The following is a 17,431-nucleotide window of genomic DNA, read 5'->3' on the forward strand; positions in this document are numbered from 1 at the left end:
GGGCTACAGTCCATGGGGTCTCAAAGAGTCAGACAAGACCGAGCGAGAAACATCTTCAGATTCTCCATTCTTGTATTAACTATGCTTCACAAACATCCAATCAGGGGCTGCATATGTATGCAAAGAAGTCTCCCAGATCATCTCTGTTTTATACCCAAGGAAACTGAGGCACGCGCTAGCTGAAGAACCCGCCCATAATCATTCAACCGGCAAGGGAACAGCCTGGCATTTGCATGCTGGCAGGCGTGTTTTTAGCCAATCGATGCTGTAAGCTCAGTGGAAGGACTGAACCAAGCTGACAGTCGGAAGGATTCAGAAAAGTCACTGCACCTCTACGTTCACGGCAGCACTGCACACAATGGTCAACGCACGGGAACAAAAAAGGAACCACGTACACACAAATGGATAGACAAGTTGGTACGTAGGTGTAGGCAGGCAGCGGAATATCACTCAGCTGTTAAAAAGGAAATTCCTACTTTCTGTGACACAGTGAGTGGGCCTCGATGGCATTACGCTAAGTGAGATTAGTTTTAAAAAACACATATATTCACACATGTATGGAATCTAAAAACCAGACTGTATCACTTCTATGTAGAATCTAAAAAAAATAGTACAAGGGAACCTCTTTACAAAACAGAGTCAAAGATGGAGAGAAATAACTTCTGGTTACCAAGACGTAAGGAGGGCGGCAGGGATAAACTGGGAGGTTGGGATTGACAAATACACATTACTCTATAAAAAAGAACAGATTACTAGGAGGAACCTGGAGAAGGAAAAGGCAACCCACTCCAGCGTGCTTGCCTGGAGAATCCCAGGGATGGGGGAGCCTGGTGGGCTGCCGTCTATGGGGTCGCACAGAGTCGGACACGACTGAAGCGACTTAGCAGCAGCAGCAGCAGTAGAAACCTACTGCATAGCACAGGGAACTCTGTTAACTACTCTGTAGTGAGCTGTGCCACAAAAGAATCTGAAAAAGAGGGGATATGTGTATATGTGTAGCAGATGCACTTTGCTGTACAGCAGAAACGAACACAGCAGTGTATATCATCTATACCCCAATAACAAAATAATAGTAATTTAAAAAACCCACCAAACTCATAGAAGAAGAGATCAGATTTGCTGCAGCCAGAAGTGGGGGGAGGGTGGGGGAGAAGTGGGGGGTTGGATGAAAGTGGTCAGAATGTACAAGCTCCTGGTTCTAAGATAAACAAGCACAAAGGATGTAACGTACAGGTTTGACGGCTGTAGTTACCACTGCTTGATGGGACACAGGAAACTTGGAGATCCCGCCAGTCCAGGTTGGATGCATGAGACAGGGCGCTCAGGGCTGGTGCGCTGGGACGACCCTGAGGGATGGGATGGGGAGGGAGGTGGGAGGGGGCTTCAGGATGGGGAACACATGTACACCCATGGCGGATTCATGTCCATGTATGGCAAAGCCACTACAATATTGTAAAGTCATTAGCCTGCAATTAAAATAATTTTTTTTTTTTAAAGTACAGCCTAACAGTTCTCATCGCAAGGAAAAAAATCTTTCCTTTTGTTCTTTTTCTTGTAGCTATATGAGATCTGTGGTGGTACGTGGTATAGCTGCTCTGTTGTGTCTGACTCTTTGCAACCTTGTGGACTGTAGACTGCAAGCTCCTCTGTCCATGGGATTCCCCAGGCAACAATACTGGAGTGGGCTGCTCTGCCCTCCCCTTCAGGGTACCTTTCCAACCGAGGGATTGAACTCATGTCTCCTGCAGGCAGATTCTTGACAGACTGAGCCTCCAGGGAAGCCCATGAGAAGACGGATATTAGCTGAAACTACTGCGGTGATCATGTGTCAGGAAGCATCTAACAGGAGGCTTCCTCTGTGCTGTTTTGGATCTGTCAGGAATTCTCTGTTCCTGATTAATTCCTGAATATTCAGGAATTAAGAGGAGAGGCAAGCCTCTCCTGGGGGCTGAGGAATCCAGGCATTTCCTTGGTTAGTTTTTCTATACGGTGATAAGTACCCTCTTCCTTTTTATGAACCATATGGTAAAAGCGATTACTTACAACTCTCTCTCTTTGACATGGATCGGCTATGTTTTGTAAGTCTGGAATTTTCATCTTTTCTTTGCTGAGAATAACTACAGTATATATGCTCACACCATGTTGATTAAAACACCTTTGCTCCATCAGAGCTTTGGTCCCCATGTCTTGCTTTCCCTCTCTCTCTTTTTCAGGCTAATTCCTGGAGCGTAGAAGCTCTCTGTGTTCACTTTCCTGCCCCGGCTTCTAAGACCCTCTCGAGAAGGTGCTCTGTGCCTTCACCCCATCGAGAGGGCACCTGAGGCCTTCATGCACAGAGCAAGCCCTGAGCCAGGGGCTTTAATGGCTTTCTGCGTATACCAAGGAATATCAGCCTCTCTCCCTCTCCTTTACTTTTTTATTGGTCGACGCCGGACCAACAGGTTCCGGCCCATTAAAGGACCTCAGCAATCACGTCTTAGTTCATGGAAATCAGACCACCATGCTGTCTGCCTTCAACTTGCATGGCGATGCCCCTCAAAGACATCTCACTAAAACTGCGGAGGGGAGAGAATTAACTGACATCCTCTCAAATAAATTAACCAGTAAGTTGTTTTTCAAAAGGGGAGAGAATCCACCTTACCCAGGACAGATCAGATCTTGAGGTCTTGACAGAAGGAACAAGGAGCTGAAAAGATTATGCTAACGCGAGAAGAAGCCATTCAGAGGTACAGCTGCTTCTAAATGTCAGATGAGGGAAGAGAACCATTTGGGTGTTTTCCTTGATGCCATTCACTTACACCCACTCGGGCATCTGGAGATTTTTTAAAGCGCCTCCATTACATTGCCTTCATTCCATCCCTGTGTCAGGAAGACCCTCTGGAGAAGGGCATGGCAACCCACTCCAGTGTTCTTGCCTGAAGAATCCCATGGACAGAGGAGCCTGGCGGACTACAGTCCATGGGGCTGCAAAGAGTCAGACACAACTGAGCGACTAACATTTTCACTACGCTGCTATGTAAAATCAGCATTGCTTGTGAATACTAGTAAGATTTGCCGAAGAGGAACTCAAAAGCCTCTTAATGAAAGTGAAAGAGAGCAAAAAGGTTGGCTTGAAGCTCAACATTCAGAAAACAAAGATCATGGCATCTGGTCCCATCACTTCATGGGAAATAGATGGAAAAACAGTGGAAACAGTGTCAGACTTTATTTTTTGGGCTCCGAAATCACTGATTGCAGCCATGAAATTAAAAGACGCTTACTCCTTGGAAGGAAAGTTATGACCAACCTAGATAGTATATCAAAAAGCAGAGACATTACTTTGCCAACCAAGGTCCGTCTAGTCAAGGCTATGGTTTTTCCCGTGGTCATGTATGGATGTGAGAGTTGGACTGTGAAGAAAGCTGATCGCCGAAGAATTGATGCTTTTGAACTGTGGTGTTGGAGAAGACTCTTGAGAGTCCCTTGTACCGCAAGGAGATCCAACCAGTCCATTCTAAAGGAGATCGATCCTGGGTGTTCATTGGAAGGACTGATGCTAAAGCTGAAACTCCAATACTTTGGCGACCTCATGCGAACAGTTGACTCACTGGAAAAGACTCTGATGCTGGGAAGGATTGGGGACGGGAGGAGAAGGGGACGACGGAGAATGCGATGGCTGGATGGCATCACCGACTCGATGGACATGAGTTTGAGTGAACTCCGGGAGTTGGTGATGGTAAGGGAGGCCTGGCGTGCCGTGATTCATGGGGTCGCAATGAGTCAGTCACGACTGACTGACTGAACTGAACTGAAGGTTTGCCGTAAACTTTTGACACCTCTAACCAAAATTTGGGTGTCTACTTTCCAGCGTTTAAACCTCACATCCTCAAAATCTCCACCCAGTCATCACAACTAATGTTGACTCCTTGATATGTATAATGGAAAGCAGCAAATTGGCCCCGTGCCCCACCTTACTCTCAAATTTGTAACTGCTGCTGCTAAGTCACTTCAGTCGTGTCCGACTCTGTGTGACCCCATAGACGGCAGCCCACCAGGCTCCCCCGTCCCTGGGATTCTCCAGGCAAGAACACTGGAGTGGGTTGCCATTTCCTTCTCCAATGTGTGAAAGTGAAAAGTGAAAGTGAAGTCGCTCAGTCGTGTCCAACCCACAGCGACCCCACGAACTGCAGCCTACCAGGCTCCTCCATCCATGGGATTTTCTAGGCAAGAGTACTGGAGTGGCTTGCCATTGCCTTCTCCGCAAATTTGTAACTACCCAGCACTAAAATGACTTTAATCAAAACAAGCTATTCTGGCAACACAAAGGTAAAGAAAGGAATTACCATCTGAGAACAATTAGTGACCGAGAAAGTTCACATTAACTGTTTCACGGTATCTGGGTTGCCCTCAATCAGGGAAACACTTTACGATAAATTTCAAACTGTGATAACAGCTGCCCAAACTCTGTACCAGATTTCTGTTGCTGCCGCAGCAAATCACCACCAATGTTGCAACTTCAGGGGGCAGCTACTGAGGCTCTCAGAGTTCTGAAGGTCAGAGTTCCACCAGGCTAAAACTGAAGGGTGGGCAGGGCTTTCTGGAAGCTCAAGGGGAGAAATCTTGTCTTCTCCAGCTTCGAGAAGCTGCCGGATCCCACGACTTCCGGCTCTGCCTTGTCCTCAAAGGCAGCAATGGCCGCTGCACCTTTTCCCTGTTGCTTTCCTCTGCTTCCCTACTCACCTTTTCTCTGTCCTTCATTCACAATTAACGATCACATATGCACCCACCCAGATAAGACAGAGTATACTCTCTGCATCTTAAAGTCAATGGGTAAGCAGGTATTAATTTTAGTTGCAACCTCCTCCACTTAGCACTCTAACTTAATAATAGTCAATGTTTCCTGGGCTTAGGATTTGCCCTTCCCTCCTTTTGGGTGCATGCATGCCTGCTAAGTGGCTTCAGTCATGTCTGACTCTTTGCGACCCCATGGGCTGTAGCCCACCAGGCTCCTCTGTCCATGTGATTTCCAAGGCACAAATACCGGAGTGGGTTGCCATTTCCTCCCCCAGGGGATCGTCATCACCCAGGGATCAAACCCATGTCTTCTATGGTGCAGGCGGGTTCTTTACCACTAAACCACCCAGGAAGCCCGCACTTCTCTGGGGGAGCCACTATTCTGCTTACAATAAGTGTGCATCTCTGCAAATTAAGAATGGCTGTCTCTGTTGCCATGACAACATGTAAAGATTAACTGGCACACGACAGCAACACATAATTACATTATTGGTAGTGAAGTCACACGGACACACCAGCTGATCAAACATCAGGATAAACCAAAAAAATAAATAAATAACCGAGTGCCAAAGTGGAATCTTGAATTTCAAATACCTGGTGTCACCATACATCCATTTAATCAAAGGCACAGTTACGAATTTAGATATGCCCTAAAGGAAGCTCTTTGCAGGGACCAGCATGAAGCCATAATTTTCATGTGTTATTGTAGAAGTTGGGTTTCTTCATTTAGGAATAACCAGTAATTAAATATCTAAACCTCCAAGTTCATTGTCGAATAGACACAAGTCACCTTTTTTAAATGCACAGAACTCCCGACCCAATCGGCTGCAATTTTCTGCTTCTGCAACACTCACCAGTGAAAATCCATTATTTATATATCATTGGGAGATCAATTTTAGCTATTCAGCCCCTATTAGATTTCTGATTCTCCCGTCAAGGTGGTGTGAGATACAGCGTGCAGAAGTGCTATAAAAATACCCCAGGAGTCAACAAGCAGCACTGCCTTTATTCTTAAATTTAGATTGCTTCTCTGTTAGGCAGCATTTTTCACATGTTTTTCCCCCCCAAAATTCCTATTGCATACTGGACCACAAAGAAATGGCCAAATTGCTTATGGTTTCCATTCGCACAACTGCACACTTATGAATCTGCCATCAAGGAAGCTATTGACTTTTCTTCCTGGATGGTCTAATTGCGCCCTGCCTCTCAGGGCTCAGTATGAAAAGGACCTGCCTGCAATGCGGGAGACCCGCGTTCGATCCCTGGGGTGGGAAGGTCCCTTGAAGTAGGGCATGGCGACCCACTCCAGTAATTTTTCCTAGAGAATCTCACAGACAGAGGAGCCTGGCGGGCTACAGTCCACGAGGTCGCAGAGGGACGGACATGTCTGAGGGACTAACACTGTTTTTCACTTTCTCATAAGGAGGCATTCCCTTTGAAGCACATTCCTTATTTGGAAGGGGAGCACTCTCGAGTTACCTGTTCATGAACACAAGCATGTCACCTTTCTTGTGAAAGCAATTTTAATCTTTTCCCTGGGTTTGTTCCCTCTACCCTGACTCCCCTTCCATCTTTCTTTTAAATCCTTCATGTGGACAGCTCATGATAAGGAAGTCCAGGACTTAGGTGGCTTTGAAAGGCGAGCCCTTAATTTGCTTGGGATGGGGTTACGCATCCTTGTCGATGCACCAAGGAGGTACTAGGAGCTGCCACGTGCAAGGACAGCTCAGGGCAGGGCATGGAAGTAAGGCACCCGGGGTCACTCCTTGAACCCCATTCATCCCTAGACTATGCAAGGTGATTCGTTCGTCTGTCTCCATGGCAACAAGGAGGCTGTCTCCATGCCAACCTCTGCAGATATGATGAAGCCCACCCCTTCCATATCTTTCCCTGGACATCCTCTGTCGTCTCCCTAACAGACGCCTGTGGCCTGGTTTCTCCTGAACAGTCCTCACACCATCTCGCTGCGTCTGCCCTGAGAAAGAACCACATGGCAGACGCGATACAATTACTGGATATCCCTGAGTAATGCCATCGCTTGAGGCCAGACTCTCAGTTGAGTCTCACAAAGAAACCTCTCTCAAGGATTAAAGGAAGACAAAGGTGTGCGTGAAAATTACCAAGGACAAGGATGCACTTTGGTTTTCAGAGTAGACACTGATGGCTGCTACGATGCCTCTAAATTTTAAATTCCAGGAAGATTCCATTCTACCCTTTTCCTTCTCCTTGTACGAAAATAGCACATGTAAATAAGAAATGAAAAAAAATGGGCTTACACTGTATCCAGACTTTGGTCTGGTTGGTCTGTATCAATCATTTTAATTCAAAGTCTTCACGAACAAGGAGATAGCCAGGTTTGACTAGCGTGGGATTCAGTTATAATAACATATGGAACGTGATGGCTTTCACAGACTTTTACTGCTTTAGTATCCAAACTAAAAAAGGGTCATTTTGTTCTAGCGAGAACATAATTTTTCTCATGGACCTAGCCCAACTTCAGTCTGGTTGGCCTTTTGAAGTCTACACAAAGAAGGAGATACCCAAGCACAGGATTTAGATGGAACATTACTGTTACCGAGACTTTCACTGCTGAGTTATCCAAAAGGAAAGGGGGCATTGGGTCCCAGCAAGAACATTATCTTTCTGATATAGCTAGAGTCTTCTGATGACACACATCTGCCGTTTGCCGGCAGTGACTACTGGAACGAAACGACGTCCAAGTTTATGGCGACAACGTGGCTTCTAAACAATCAAGTCCAATCGTTCAACGAACTATCCCTCGCTTTTGTATTTAAAACCATCGTGCTTCCTCTTAAGACTCAACAGGAAAAGTGCTAGCATCTAAAGATGTTAAAGCCAAAGGCACTATTCCTGATATGATTTTCATTGGCTCCCTGAAGGCCGATCACGTTAATTCTATTAGTTTCTTTAGATTCACCATTTACAGGTGATCCCAGTGTAACCTCCAAGAGTATATGCTCACATGGGTTCTCATCTGCAAATAAAGACGACAGCAATCCTACAAAGGCAATGTTCGGAAAGAGCTAAGTCATTCGTTACAGGACTGTCCAGCTGCGTAAATCCACACTGCACAAAGTCCCAAGTGATAACTTCACTGTGAATATGAAAGATAGAACAGGGTCATAGAAACGATCATGCACAGGCCGTGATAAAAGGCCGTGGGCACACGGGGAGGCTGACACAGCAGGTGTGCTCTGCCAGAAGACGCATACTCACCGTCCTCCGTGGGCACGTAGATGTTCAGGTAGAGGCAGTCCTCGTTCTGGTCCTGCACGTAGGTCATCAGGGTGTCCAGGTTGGCCGTGAACCAGACGGGCAGCATGTCGTGTAGCAGCGACCTCTCGTCCAGGTGCTGGGGGCAGACGGCGGCAAACTGCGTGGCATTGCGGACCCCGGTCCACGAGGAGGGGGGCTCGGGGGGCTGGAAGCGCCTCTCCCCGGTTGGGGGCGAGGCGTAAGGGACCCCCAGGTACTGCTCCACAGGACCTAGGATCTCATTGGGCAGTGGCGTTCTCAAGCCCCGGATCTTGCCATAGTTGGTGCTGACCACGGGGTACTGGGCCTGGCTGTCGATGACCGTGAACTTGACGGCCAGGGCGGTGATCCACAGCAGGACATTGGAGTTGACCATGACGCAGACGGGGGTGAAGGCCAGCGGAAGCCATAACAGTCCCTGGGGTCTCGACATGGCTCACCCGCACATCCGGGGTCGGGATGGTGGGGGTGGGGATGGGTGGGTGGGGGTCGTCCGGGGGCGGAGACTCTGAGCAGACCAGACAGGGGAGTGGGGGGTGCCCTTGGGGAGAGAGAGGGGCTTCCAAGGACCGAGAGCCAGGAGAGGCAAAGGGCTTCCTGAGGACCCACTCCGGATGGGGCATAGACAGAGTCCAAGGTCAACAGCCAGCCCGGCGGTGGTCCTGACCGCCCATCACAAGACCGCTGCGCTGCCTTAATCCTCGGACCGGATTCCCGCCGCTGCAGGGCTCCAAAGAGGCCAGGACCGTCCAGCACCTTCCAGCAACAGTGATCCTTTATAAGAACGCCGACACAGAGCAGGCGGCCTGAAGGGAAAGGAAAAGGCAGACACAGAGGATGAACAGAAGCCCGGCGTCACCAGTGGCATTTTACATCTTCCGGGAAACCTTACACATCACTCCAGGAAATCCTTTTTCACCAATCAATCTAGTGCAGTGGCCTCTCCAGGCCATAGACTCTAGCCCGTGTCCTGACAACTTCCACAGTGAACTCCCCCATCGAGAACAAAAAATTCCAGGAACCCTCGAGACTTCCTTACATGAACCAACATGTCACCACAAAATGTATTGACAGCGATGCAGACAACAGTATGGACATCTAATTTGATTCATGGGCCTCCCGGGTGGCTCAGTGGTAAAGAACCTGCCTGCCACTGCAAGAGACGTGGGTTTCATCCCTGAGTTTGGAGATCCCCTGGAGGAGGGCATGGCAACCCACTCCAGTATTCCTGCCTGGAGAGTCCCACGGACAGAGGAGCCTGGTGGGTTACAGTCCATGGGGTTGCAAGAGCCAGACACGACTTAAGTGACTAAATAGTATAGTTGATTATGAGTGAGTGAGTGAGTGAAGTTGCTCAGTCGTGTCCGATTTGCGACCCCATGGACTCTACCCACCAGGCTCTTCCATCCATGGGATTTTCCAGGCAAGAGTACTGGAGTGGGTTGCCATTTCCTTCTCCAGGGGATCTTCAAACCCAGGGATCGAACCCGGGTCTCCCGCATTGTAGGCAGACCGTCCGAGCCACCAGGAAAGTCATAGTTGATTATACGACTGTATTAATTTCAGCCATACTGCAAAGTGACTCAGTTATACCTTTACATGATGGTTTATCGTAGAATACTGAATACAGGTCCGTGTGCTATACAGGAGGATCTTTCTGTCTCTCCATTCTGTACATAAAAGCTCACATCTGCTAACCCTCACTTCCAACTCCACCCTTCCCTCAACCCCCCCACCGCTGGCGACCATCAGCCTTTCTCCATCAGCTGATCAGTCGCTCAGTCATGTCTGACCCTTTGAGACCCCCCCATGGGCTGTAGCCCACCAGGCTCCTCTGTCCATGGGATTCTCCAGGCAAGAATACTGGAGTAGGCGGCCATTTCCTTCTCCAACCCTCCATCAGACCCTACCTTTAAATACACAGCATTCTACAAGCCAGAATAGACAAATGTGTTTCTAAGGACACGGTGGGTTACTCAAGAGTCTTTCTGGACCAGACTGTAATTACGCATTTCATTTCAGGGAATGGGGCTCAGCAAAATATGTCAAACAGATAATTTACTTTTTAATGAAACGTAGCTGAGCCAGATCTGTCTATTGGGGAGCTAGAATACCCCTGGGGGAAGCTCCGCCATCCATGACAGCCCAGGCCGAGTTAATCAGAGCTGGATGAAAACACACTGAGACGCCGGGTGGTTAGCATCAACAGCGAAAACAGCGCATTGCACCCAACAGCTGACTGCTGTGCCTGCGTCTATCTTTGCACTGGAGACAACACTTGGATTCCTGCCATGCGGTGATCCAACTGCTGAATAATTCAGGGACAGACAAGAACAAGGCAGAGGGGTTGAGTTGCTTGGACTCTCTGCTCCTGAAAGTCCTTTCTGGTTTAGAACCAGCAGGTCCTTCTCAACCCTGCCTTGCCGTCACAGGAGGTGTCAGTCACATCCGATTCTGATAGACTTGGGTGGCCAAATGCTACCTCTGTGTGAGCTGGGAGAGGTGACTCAACCTCCCTGAGCTTTTATGTGGACAGTGAGTCATGCCTTCTTCGGGGGACTGCATTGAGCCAAAGGGTCGGGGTTTAGAAAACGTCCCCTCAATATCAGGAGATGCTGGCGTATAGTTGCTTTAGAATGTTCAATTACTTTGTACTCTAAAGCAAAGTCAATCAGCTGTACCTGCAGACATATCCGCTCTTATCTGCATTTCCTTCCCGTTTAGATCCATACAGGGGCCTGACTGGAGCTCCGTGTGCAGGACAATAGATTCTCATTGAAAAGTGAAAGTGCCGGTCGCTCAATTGCGTCCGACTCTTTGCGCCCCCATGGAGTGAAGCCCATCAGCCTCCTCTGTCCATGGGCTTCTCCAGGCCAGAATACAGGAGTGGGTAGCCCTTCCCTTCTCCAGGGGATCTTCCCCACCCAGAGATTGAACCCGGGTCTCCTGCATTGCAGGCAGATTCTTTACCAGCTGAGCTACCAGGGAAGCCCAACAGTACTGGAGTGGGTAGCCTATCCCTTCTCCAGGGAAACTTCCCAACCCAGGGATGGAACCTGGGTCTCCTGCCTTGCAGGTGGATTCTGTATTGTCTGAGCCACCAGGAAGGCCAGGTTCTCATTAGTTGTTTATTTTATACGTATAATCAGTAGCGCATGTACGTCAATCCCAACCTCCCAATTCGTTCTACCCTCTCTTTCTACCCTGGGAGAATCCCAGGGAAGGGGGAGCCTGGTGGGCTTCCGTCTATAGGGTCACACAGAGTCGGACACGACTGAAGTGACTTAGCAGCAGCCATACATCTCTTCTCTACGACTGTGTCCCTGTTTCTTCCTCACAAGTAATATCATCTGTGCCATTTTCTGGCATGTCACATATGCGTGTTAATATGCAGTATTTCCTTTATGTCTTCCTGACTTGACATGCGGGGTGTTTGTACACACAGCTGCTCAGAAGGCTCCTGAACACAGAGATAAAATGCACTGAAGTCAGCCTCTGGCATGAAGCATGTACAGAAACAGAGCAAATACTCTAAATTATTTGAGCCTCGTTTCACTTACTTGCTTCTAATTCTTTGGGGGAGTAACTGAGTTAGCTTACACAAGGCACCACTCTGTCCCTGGAAGGCAACGTTTCATACAAGTAGCATTTAGTTGATGCTTTTGAACTGTCTTGCTGGAGTAGACTCTTGAGAGTCCCTTGGACTGCAAGGAGATCCAACTAAAGGAAATCAGCCCTGAATATTCACTGGAAGGGCTGATGCTGAGGCTGAAGCTCCAATACTCTGGCCACCTGATGCCAAGAGTGGACTCACTGGAAAAGACCCCGATGCTGGGAAAGATTGAAGGCAGGAGGAGAAGGGGATGACAGAGGATGAATGGTTGGATGGCATCCCCGACTCAGGGGACATGAGTTTGAGCAAACTCCAGCAGATGGTGATGGACAGGGAAGCCTGGTATGCTGCAGTCCATAGGGTTGCAAAGCACTGGAGCTTCAGCTTCAGCATCAGTCCTTCCAGTGAAGACTCAGGGTTGATTTCCTTTATGGTTGACTGGTTTGATCTCCCTGCTGTCCAAGGGAGTCTCAAGAGTCTTGTGTCTCAGTTTTGCTGGTCTACACCCACTAGATTTAGCAATCCAGCTTTCAAAAATCAAGATTGTCTCCAGACACTGCTAAGAGACCCCCAGGGGGCAAAATCATCTCAAGGTAAGAACTGCTGGTATACATCATCAAATTTATGATTTACCGCAGCCATCTAAATGACTAAGCATCTCTAGGTATGTGGGACAATTACCAGTGGCACCAGATTTATGTTTGTGTGTATATATGTGTGTGTGTGTGTGTCACATTCAAATACTTGGCAACCTTAAATGTTTTAACATTACAGACAACAGAGATTTTTTTTTTTAAATAAACCTTTTAAATGGGCATCCTCCTCATCACTTAAAAATCACAATGAATGTGTGTGTGTGTACATGATCAGTCCTATCTGACTCTTTGCCACCCCATGGACTGTAGTACGCCAGGCTCCTCTGTTCATGGGCTTTCGCAGGCAAGAATACTGGAGCAGGTTGCCATTTCCTTCTCCACAGAAGAAATTTAACCAACCAATACATTTGAGTGAAGTTAAGTAGCTCAATCGTGGCAGATTCCTTGCGACCCCATAGACTGCAGCACGCCAGGCCTCCTTGGCCATCACCAACTCCCGGAGCCCACCCAAACTCATGTCCATTGAGTCAGTGATGCCATCCAACCATCTCATCCTCTGCTGTCCCCTTCTCCTCTTGCCTTCAATCTTTCCCAGTATCAGGGTCTTATCCAATGAGTCAGCTCTTCTCATCAGGTGGCCTAAAGATTGGAGTTTCAGCTTCAACATCAGTTCTTCCAATGAACACCCAGGACTGATCTCCTTTAGGATGAACTGGTTGGATCTCCTTGCAGTCCAAGGGACTCTCAAGAGTCTTCTCCAACACCACAGTATAAAAGCATCAATTCTTCAGTGATCGGCTTTCTTTATAGTCCAACTCTCACATCCATGCATGACATAAAATACATAATGAGACTTATTTACATATTTATGCATTTTTGGCTGTGCTGGCTCTTCGTCTCCACACAGGCTTTCTCTGTCTGGGTGGGCAGAGACTACCCTCACTCGGGAGCAGAGGTTCTCGGATGGATGGGCCCAGTGGTTGCAACTCGTGGGCTTTAGAGTGTGGGCTCAGTGGTTGTGTCCCCTGGGGCTAGTTGTCCTCTAGCACATGGGATCTTCCTGGATCACAGATCCAACCTGTGTCTCCTGCACTGGCAGGGGGACTCCCAATCCTGCATCGCCAGGCAGACCCCTGAGTGGGTATTTGTGAACGATTTCTGTAGGACTGGCACTCTGTCTGAGGTTGTCATTAAGGCAAGGCTCCAGCCAAGTCAGGCCTGTCAGTCTGGAGTTGCAATGGACTTCCTCCCCAAGTGAACATCACTCAGATTGAGACTGGCTTAATTTTAAAAAACATATACATTTAATTTAGGGTTGGTGGTGGTGGTGTAGTCACTCTGTCGTGTCTGGGTCTTTGCGACCCCATGGATTGTAGCCCGCCAGGCTCCTCTGTCCATGGAATTCTCCAGGCCAGAATACTGCAGTGGGTTGCCATGTCCTTCTCCAGGGGATCTTCCCGACCCAGGAATCGAACCTGGGGCTCCTGCATTTGCAGGCAGATTCTTTACTGACTGAGTTTTAAGGAGAGGCCTAATTCAGGGGAAGCCAGGTCAAATTTACTTTGGTGTTTTGGTCTTTCAAGGAGTAAAATCACGTCTCCGGGGTGTTCACAGCCTCACAACTCTGTGGTCATGAAATATATTACATGTTAGAACTTTGAGGATGCAGCTCCCGGAAAAAAAAAAAAAAAAGGGATAAAAAATTGAGAGAATTAATGAGGTTAGAAACAGCCCTCCTCTGGTGCTACTCTTAGCTCCCAGGAACGTCTGGGATTTGCTTTCTGCTGCCAGGAGGCTGCCAACAGCAAGAGGCACTTGGAAGATACATTTTCATCTCGCAACCATGAAGCATCAGGAAAAGAAGACCAACAGATCCTGGCCCTTGCGCCAATGAAGGAGCCTGTACAACAGTCCTTCCCCACTGTGGGCTAGAACGTCTGCAGCAGCCGTTCCCCGAACTGCAGAGCCCGGCTACCTCCCACGATCTATTATTCTGTCTTTAGATTCCGGGGCAGGCACACCAGTGTTTTATGGCACCCAAGTGGATTCGATCCCTGGGTCTGGAAGATCTCTTCGAGAGGGGAATAGTAACCCACTCCAGTGTTCCTGTCTGGAGAATCCCCATGGTCACAGGAGCCTGGTGGGCTACAGTCCATGGGGTTGCAAAGAGTCAGATGCGACTGAGTGACTCACACTTTGACTTCTTCAAGTGATGTGTGGTTCATCTGTTACCTTAGAACACATATCTCTGTTGTGAGAGAGCCAGGGCACCAGTGACGAATGTCTACAACCTCCACACCTCACACTGGCTGACAACACACACACACACACACACACACACACACACACACACGCAATCCTTATTCAAGACTCACTCCATGCCAGGACTCAGCCAATTAGTATATTTTTGCATTTCCTTTTAAAAAAACAAACAAAAAAATATCTTGGCTTTGATTTTATCTCCCAGATGGACAAGAGTACTACCCTATCTTTCGTGACATCTTACAGTTCTTTGTACATGTAGCTGCACTTCTAAAAAGCACAGCCCATCAAAATCCACACTTCTGAACCATGAGGCTTACACGTAAATAATCAAAGAGCAATGATGCCGTAGGAACTGCCTTCCAGGTGGTTTGTTGCCCAGTGAGGGGCTCCAAATTGTCAACGCCATCACCGTTTCCGTTCTTGTACTGAAGTTTAATGGGTCAGGAACACATCTGGGGCACGGCCGTAGGAAGTGGACTTTGCAACGAGAGACGAAACACAGAATAAACCCAGGAGAAAGAGTCTAATAGCTCCTAGGTGGTCCGCTCAAGACTGACTGGATAGCCTGAGCACGTATCTGGACCAAACTATAAATCAGACACATGACCCTTATGTCCACTGCAGTGACATTCACAACAGCCAAGTTGTAGAAGCAATCTAGCCGTCCATCAACAGATGAACGGATAATGATATGACACAATGGAATATTGCTGCTACTGATGCTGCTAAGTCACTTCAGTCGTGTCCGACTCTGTGTGACCCCATAGACGGAAGCCCACCAGGCTCCCCCGTCCCTGGGATTCTCCAGCCACAAAAGAGAATGAAATAATGCCCTCTGCAGCAATATGCGGAGAAGGCAATGGCAATCCACTCTGGTACTCTTGCCTAGAAAATCCCATGGATGGAGGAGCCTGATAGGCTGCAGTCCATGGGGTCGCTACGAGTCAGACATGACCGAGTGACTTCACTTTCACTTTTCACTTTCACACACTGGAGAAGGAAATGGCAACCCACTCCAGTGTTCTTGCCTGGAGAATCCCAGGGACGAGGGAGCCTGGTGGGCTGCCGTCTATGGGGTCACACAGAGTCGGACACAACTGAAGAGACTTAGCAGCAGCAGAAGCAGCAACATGGATGCAGAGATTCTCGTATTAATTGAAGTAAGTCAAACAAAAAGACAATGTCATATAACTTACATTTGAATCTAACAACAACAAAAAAAGATACAAGTGAATTTATACACAAAAGCGAAACAGACCCACAGACACAGAAAACAAACTTATGCTTACCAAAAGGGAAACAGTAAGGGGTGGGGGAGATAAATTATGAGTTTGGCAAAAACACATGCAGACTGCTACATGTTAACTGAACTACAAGGACCTATCGTATAGCAAAGGAAATCATACTCAATATTTGGTAATGGCATATAAGGGAAAAGATTCTGAAACAGATTCTTGTACATATGTAAAATCTATCCATCCATTAAGGAAGCTGTGGTACATATACACAATGGAGTATATACTCAGCTATAAAATAAAAGAACACATGAGAGTCAGTTCTAATGAGGTGGATGAAACTGGAGCCTATTATACAGAGTGAAGTAAGCCAGAAAGAAAAACACCAACACAGTATACCAATGCATATATATGGAATTTAGAAAGAAGGTAACGATGACCCTGTACGCGAGACAGCAAAAGAGACACAGATGAACAGAACAGACATTTGGACTCTGTGGAGAAGGGGAGTATGGGATGATTTGAGAGAATAGCATTGAAACATGTATATTACCATATGTGAAACACCACCAGTCCAAGTTCGATGCACGAGACAGAGCACTCAAAGCCGGTGCACGGGGATGACCCAGAGGGATGGGGTGCAGAGGGAGGCGGGAGGGGGTTTCGGGATGGGGAACACATGCACACCCATGGCTGCTTCATGTCAACGTGTGGCAAAAACCAGCACCATATTTTAGAAAAATTATCCTCCAATTAAGATAAATTAATTTACAAAATCTGTCCATCTTATTAATCACTGCAGCCCTAGGACAAACAAAAGTGTTCAATATTTAAGAGAAAAGCACATGTTTCAATTAAAAAAAAAAAGATTATATATAACCAAACAGGATTTCCAAATATAAATCAAATTACTTGCAAATATCTCCAGGGTTTGTGTGGAGCTTTAATCAGACTCGGTCACAGAAGAGCAGGTCAAAGTGTCAGGCCTTCAGGACATCTTGTCTCTGACAAACTTCCCATTTCTGTGCTCTTCAAACTGCCTTCATAATTTTTGTTCCACACTCCAGTAACTAGGACCATCCTTTTTCTAAATATTTTGATAAATTCAGGACTTCCCCTGGTGGCTCAGATGGTAAAGCGTCTGCCTGCAATGCGGGAGACTCGGGTTCGATCCCTGGTGGGGAAGATCCCCTGGAGAAGAGAGAATGGCAACCCACTCCAGTCTTCTTGCGTGGAGAATCCCATGGACAGAGGAGCCCGGCGGGCTACAGTCCACGGGGTTGCAGAGAGTCCGATATGACTGAGCGACTTCACTTTCACTTTAGATAAATTCAAAGCCATCTCCAGTGTCTCCGCCTTTTCAAGACACCACACACTTTAAGTCCTCAAATCGGCAGAGGGTCTTAATACTGGACTAGAGAGATTAGCTCATTGGGTATTGGTTAAAGAGAGGTCACTTAGGGTCGGTGAAAATGCAAAAGCCACGAGGCACGAAGTATTGAGTCACGATGTGGGCCAGTTCCATGCCAGGCTGGTGACAAACGCGGGTGGTCCCCGGGGAAAACAATTCTGTGTCATAGAGGAGTGTCAAGCGTGCACAGGACTCTGGTGCAGATTAACAAACAGAGAATGCATACATACAAACTATATAGCCTAAATAGTCTGTACGTCTC

The 17,431-nt window shown here is 47.6% G+C and overlaps 1 protein-coding gene across 2 annotated transcripts in view; it reads right to left on the reverse strand.

Annotated features, from left to right (window-relative positions):
- LOC129535093 (neuroligin-4, X-linked) overlaps positions 1-8,482 on the reverse strand; it is a 311,526-nt gene extending 303,044 nt beyond the window's left edge. For both annotated transcript variants that reach the window (XM_055393690.2, XM_088834362.1), the window contains exon 1: positions 8,011-8,482. In XM_055393690.2, coding sequence (XP_055249665.1) covers positions 8,011-8,482 — 472 coding nt within the window. The remainder of the gene's footprint in view (positions 1-8,010) is intronic.
- Between the last annotated feature and the right edge of the window lie 8,949 nt (positions 8,483-17,431).

Source organism: Moschus berezovskii, chromosome Y, assembly GCF_049115385.1.
Source record: "Moschus berezovskii isolate FMDL1 chromosome Y, NW_MosBer_1.0, whole genome shotgun sequence".
Classification (NCBI taxonomy): domain Eukaryota; kingdom Metazoa; phylum Chordata; class Mammalia; order Artiodactyla; family Moschidae; genus Moschus; species Moschus berezovskii.